Source organism: Mandrillus leucophaeus, unplaced genomic scaffold (genome assembly GCF_000951045.1).
Source record: "Mandrillus leucophaeus isolate KB7577 unplaced genomic scaffold, Mleu.le_1.0 Scaffold332, whole genome shotgun sequence".
In the NCBI taxonomy this organism is placed as follows: domain Eukaryota; kingdom Metazoa; phylum Chordata; class Mammalia; order Primates; family Cercopithecidae; genus Mandrillus; species Mandrillus leucophaeus.
The window spans coordinates 997,245-1,002,923 of record NW_012103499.1 but is presented as its reverse complement, the minus strand read 5'-3'; the positions used below and the strand labels follow the sequence as shown (position 1 = coordinate 1,002,923).

At 41.5% G+C, this 5,679-nt stretch overlaps 1 protein-coding gene across 4 annotated transcripts in view; it reads left to right on the top strand.

Moving 5' to 3' along the window:
• R3HDM2 (R3H domain containing 2) overlaps window positions 1–5,679 on the top strand; it is a 165,215-nt gene that overhangs the window by 99,469 nt on the left and 60,067 nt on the right. For 3 of the 4 annotated variants that reach the window (XM_011988548.1, XM_011988549.1, XM_011988546.1), the window contains exon 1: window positions 3,918–4,111. In XM_011988548.1, coding sequence (XP_011843938.1) covers window positions 3,947–4,111 — 165 coding nt within the window. In that variant the 5' untranslated portion in view covers window positions 3,918–3,946. Of the gene's footprint in view, window positions 1–3,911; window positions 4,112–5,679 lie in introns of those variants that run through there. The other variant, XM_011988547.1, reaches the window with a different exon arrangement.

Sequence of the window (5,679 nt, the reverse complement as noted above, 5' to 3'; positions counted from 1 at the left end):
GCCTCAGCCTCCCAAGTAGCTGGGATTACAGGCATGCACCACTACACCTGGCTAATTTTATATTTTTGGTAGAGATGAGGTTTCTCCATATTGGTCATGCTGGTCTCAAACTCCCAACCTCGGGTGATCTGCCCACCTCAGCCTCCCAAAGTGCTGGGATTACAGGCATGAGCCACTGCGCCTGATTTTTTTTTTTTTTTTTTTCAGAGACAGGATCTTGCTTTGTCACCCGGGGTGGAGTGTAGTGGTGTGGTTGTAGCCTACCGTAGCCTTGAACTCCTGGGCTCAAGTGATCCTCCCACCTCAGCCTCCCAAGTAGCTGGGATGACAGGCATACCCCACCGCACCCAGCTAATTTTGTTTTTTTTCAGAGACAGGATCTTGCTTTGTCACCCGGGGTGGAGTGTAGTGGTGTGGTTGTAGCCTACGGTAGCCTTGAACTCCTGGGCTCAAGTGATCCTCCCACCTCAGCCTCCCAAGTAGCTGGGACGACAGGCATACCCCACCGCACCCAGCTAATTTTGTTTTTTTTTTGTAGAGAGGAGGTCTCACTATGTTGCCCAGGCTGGTCTCAAACTCTTGACCTCAAGCAACCCTCCCACCTCAGCCTTTTGAATTGCTAAGGTTACAGACATGAGCCACTGCACTCAGCACTATTTATTTATTTATTTATTTAGAGACAAGATCTTATTCTGTCGCCCAGGCTGGAGTGTAGTGGCAGAGTCATGGCTCAATGCATCCTTGACGTCCTGGGCTCAAGTGATCCTCCTGCCTCTGCCTCCTGAGTAGCTGAAACTACAAGTGTGCACCACCATGTCTGGCTAATTTTTTTTTTTTTTTTTGTAGAGACAGAGTCTCACTGTGTTGACTTGAACTCCTGGGCTCAAGCAATCCTGCTGGCTCAGCCTCCCAAAGTGTTGGGGTTACAGGCATGAGTCAACACACACAGCCCCCAATTTTGATCTTTATTAATGTTTCCTAGCCAAGAGATAGGGAGAATGCATGTGGTGAGTTTTACTAGTACTTCAGACTGAAGAGAATTGAGGCTTGATTTACCTATTGCGGGGGTGGGTAATACATACATACATACTACATACATAAACAAAGTCCCATGTATAGCAAATGATCCATGAAGGTCTGTAGGTTATAACTGTTTTTATAGTAGCTTTTAGTTACTGAAGCAGATAATTCTAAAGTAGAAGTTTGTATCAGTGTCTTTCAATACTTGTAGCCAGTTTCTTCTAATATTTTTCGTCTTTAAATTCAACTTTCAACTATATGACTTTTTTTTTTTGAACCAGAGTCTTACTCTGTCACCCAGGCTGGAGTGCAATGGTGTGATCTCAGCTCACCGTGACTTCCGCTTCCCAGGTTCAAGTGATTCTCCTGCCTCGGTCTCCCAAATAGCTGGGAGGCAATTGAGTGCAATTGAGCCAGCTTGCTTAAGATAAAGGAAAAAATTTAAGGCTAGATGCAATGGCTCACCACCACGCCAGGCTAATTTTTGTATTTTTAGTAGAGACAGGTTTCACCATATTGGTCAGGCTGGTCTCAAACTCCTGACCTCAGGTGATCCACCCACCTCGGCCTCCCAAAGTGCTGGGATTGCAAGTGTGAGCAACTGTGCCTGGCCGTTAACTATATGACTTTGCAATTGTGTGAATGACTCTCTGGCCCTCTAAAGAGAATTTACCTAAGTAAACCAAGTCTCCAGGCAGCTACTGAAGAGCCACCACAAGGTGAACAAAACAATGATCTAACCCCCTCAGCCTTCTGAGTAACTAGAACTACAGTCACATGCCACCGCTCCCTGAACCCAGGAGTTTGAGGCTGCAGTGAGCTATGATCGCATCACTGCATTCCAGCCTGGGTGACAGAGTGAGATCTCGTCTCAAAAAAAAAAAAAAATCACAAAGCAATAGCCTGGCAGACCATCTAACTTATGTCAGGATGTGGCTACCTTTGCTTCTTGAAAGACTTCTGGGTCTTACCCTTTAAACTGATTTAAAAGAGAGAAAAATATCTGTTGTGACAATTTTCTTGAAGCGTTGCTAACCATTTGTCTGTTTATTTAATTCTGTTTCTAGGGCTTCACTGGGAATAGATGTGACATCTGGGAGAGTTACCAGTAAAGGAGGGAAAGAAGTCTTTAGGGTTGAAGTACAGTCAGTAACCTGTATAAGGAGAAACCTCTGTAAACTATTGTTGGAGCTAAACGTGTTTGACTTGGGCAATTGAGGACATGTATCTGTGTATAGAGTATCAACTTCTGTTTCTTAGTGTGTGGTTGGAGAACTGTGTAGGCTTCATTACAGGATTTCCCAGGTAGTGATAGTAAGTGATAAAGAAACAGCCGTCCCTGCACTATAGATACTCTATCACTGGCAGACAGTAGATTGACTGAACCCAAATAGTGTATAGCAAAGTAAAGATTCTTCCTCCAGGGAGGGACCCAATTTTTCTGAAGGACAGATATCTACAAAGTTCTCTTCTTGTTTTTTCAGCTTGCTTAAGATAAAGGAAAGAATTTAAGGCTGTGTGCGATGGCTCACGCCTCTAATCCCAACACTTTGGGAGGCCGAAGTGGGAGGATCACTTGAGTCCAGGAGTTCAAGACCAATTTGGGCAACATACCAAGACTCCATCTCTCCCAAAAAAAATCTCAAAAATGAGCTGGCCTGCCGGGTGCAGTGGCTCAAGCCTGTAAACCCAGCACTTTGGGAGGCCGAGGTGGGCGGATCATGAGGTCAGGAGGTCGAGACCATCTTGGCTAACACGGTGAAACCCCATCTCTACTAAAAAATAGAAAAAAATCATCCGGGTGTGGTGGCAGGCACCTGTAGTCCTAGCTACTCGGGAGGCTGAGGCAGGAGAATGGCATGAACCCGGGAGGCAGAGCTTGCAGTGAGCCAAGATCGTGCCACTGCACTCCAACCTGGGCGACAGAGCGAGACTACGTCTCAAAAAAAAAAAAAAAAATTTAGCCGGGCATATGCCTGTATTCCTAGTTACTTGGGAGGCAGAGGTGAGAACATTGCTTGAGCCCAGAAGTTCAAGGTTGCAGTGAGCTATGATTGTGACACTGCACCCCAGCCTGGGTGACAGAGTGAGACTCCATCTAAAAATATATATATATATTTGTAGGATTTTATATATTCTATAACCATTTAAGCTTTGTCTGATTTTACTTCTTTTTGAAAGGAGAATAGCTTGAAGTTGGTAACAGTGTTGTGGGTTTGTGGTAGCTGTGAAAGTTCTTCCTTGGAAAAGGAGAATATTCCTTTCTAGTAGTCAATAGAGCTTTATAATTTTCTTCTTGCTGGAGAGAATCTAATGGGTGAAGTGACTGAGCCAGAAATGTGAGCAAATTTCTGTAGGGAACAAGGGGAGAAAATAAAGTGTCAAGAGGGCTCATACTACTTTAGAACTGAATCCTGGTGAATCTCAAAATAATTATGTTGAGTAAAAGAGTCCAGACAGTGTGATTGATTCCATTTATACAAAATTCTAGAAAATGCAGACTAATCTGTAGTGTCAGAACAGATCAGTAGTTGGCTGGGGGTAGTGGGAAGAGAGGAAGAGATTACAAAGGGACATGAGGAACCTTTGGGGCATGATGAATGTGCTCACTGTCTTGATTGGGGTGATGGTTTTACAGGTGAATGCATGTGTCATAACATAAAATTATACATTTTAAATATATGCAGTTTATGTCAATTTTACCTCAATAAAGGTTGTTTTTTTTTTTTTTTTTTAAAGAAATGAACGCAGGGACAGCATTTATTAAATAACTCTTTTCTGGGTTATAGGAAGGCTACTGGAAAAAAATGTACCCATGTGAAATATAAGTCCTGTGTATTTGTTAAGTATGGATACATACCTCCTGCTTAATGCATTTGATGTTTCTTTAGGAGTCCATAGAGGCCACTGTATTCTATTGAAGAACATGTCTAACAGTAACACTACTCAAGAGACCCTGGAAATAATGAAAGAATCAGAAAAAAAACTGGTAGAAGAATCTGTAAACAAAAACAAGTTTATATCTAAGACTCCAAGTAAGGAAGAAATTGAGAAAGAATGTGAAGATACCAGTTTGCGTCAGGAGACACAGGTAAAGATTGGAAGTGCATTATATGCACACTTTTTTTTTTTTCCTTTAGAGACAGGGTTACCCAGCTCTGTTACCCAGCCTGGAGTGCAGTGGCACAATTAGGGCTCACTGCACTCAAGAGATCCTCCTACCTCAGCCTCCCAAGTAGCTGGGACTATAGGCATGTGCAACCACATCCGGCTAATATAAAAAAATTTCTTTGTAGAGACAGGGTCTCTCTATGTTGCCCAGGCTGGTCTCAAACTCCTGGCCTCAAATGATTCTCCTGTCTTTGCCTCTCAAAATGCTGGGATTGTAGGTGTGAGCCACTGTGCCCGGCCAACATTCTTTATATCTGAATAAAAGGGGAAATGTGTAAGAATCAGTCACTTTTAAAAACACTTGATTCTCTTTAAAAACTCCAGCTTCAGCTCTCAAAATAAAATCTTCCATTTTTGTCATGTAGTCCACAATGAAGTCTAAAAAGGACAGTAAAATTCCTAATCTATTTGGGCCTGAGTTCACTGGTTTTTGCTGCATTTTGACTTTTTTTATTACCAAAAAATAAACTGTATACAAATACATATTTAACAAGTCATAAAATGACTCATACAATAAACTCTTAAAACTTGAGCTTCCTGGCTTTACACACAGTGTTAAATTCATATCCTGGTTGTGTTAAAGCAGTCAGCATTTTTCTGGGTCAGAAATAGCCTCTGAGCTTGCCACTTGGTAAATGTGAGTAAAAGGAATTTCACTCTTTGTTGGCCATGTTGTTTTTCATCCAAATTCATACTGTAGTACAGAAATGATAGTAGTAGATAGTTAGCCAAACTTCCTCACGGGGTTCTTCTTTGGTTTCTGCCTGGCCGGCCCAAACTCTGAGCCTCCTCTCATCTACCTGTTAGAGCCCTTCCTCTGTGGTCACTGCTGGTTTCTTCTGTTACCCAAGCCCAATAAATCCTTTCCTTCGTGCCCAGGGGTGAAAACTGATTTTATTATAAGTCAAGAGACAATTAACACTAGCAAGAAGTTAGATTAAAACACAGGAACAACAACATTTTAGAGGATCTGGAAACTTGAAGCATAATTTTTCTAGACAATTCAATTCACATAAGGCCTGTCTTCTTTAAAGATTAAAACAGCAATAATATAAAGGAATGACTTAAAATTAGACAGCTCTCTGAGATATTTTGTTCTCTAACTGCCTGCTTTTCTATTGTTTTTCCTCTTACAATTCACCAGTCTCTGCTCTGGCTGTTTTTCTTTCCATTATTACATGTGAGTTGTCATTCCCTACCAATTCTACCAGAGTTTGTGGAGACAGTCTGCCACCGTTCCAGCTGTACTTCCAGCCTCCACTGATACAAATAATGAATTTTAAATATTCAGTACAGATAAGTGATGAATGTTTCATTATGTGCTGTCATGTTACATGAAAGATAATAATTAAATGAACTTTTGGGTCTAAGTTATTCTATTCTTAGGACACAATTATAAATGGTGTTCTGAATTTCTGTTTTGTGTACTTGAAGCTAGGCAGAAAAGAAGGGATATCTATAGGGTTTTTTTTTTTTTTTTTTTTTTTT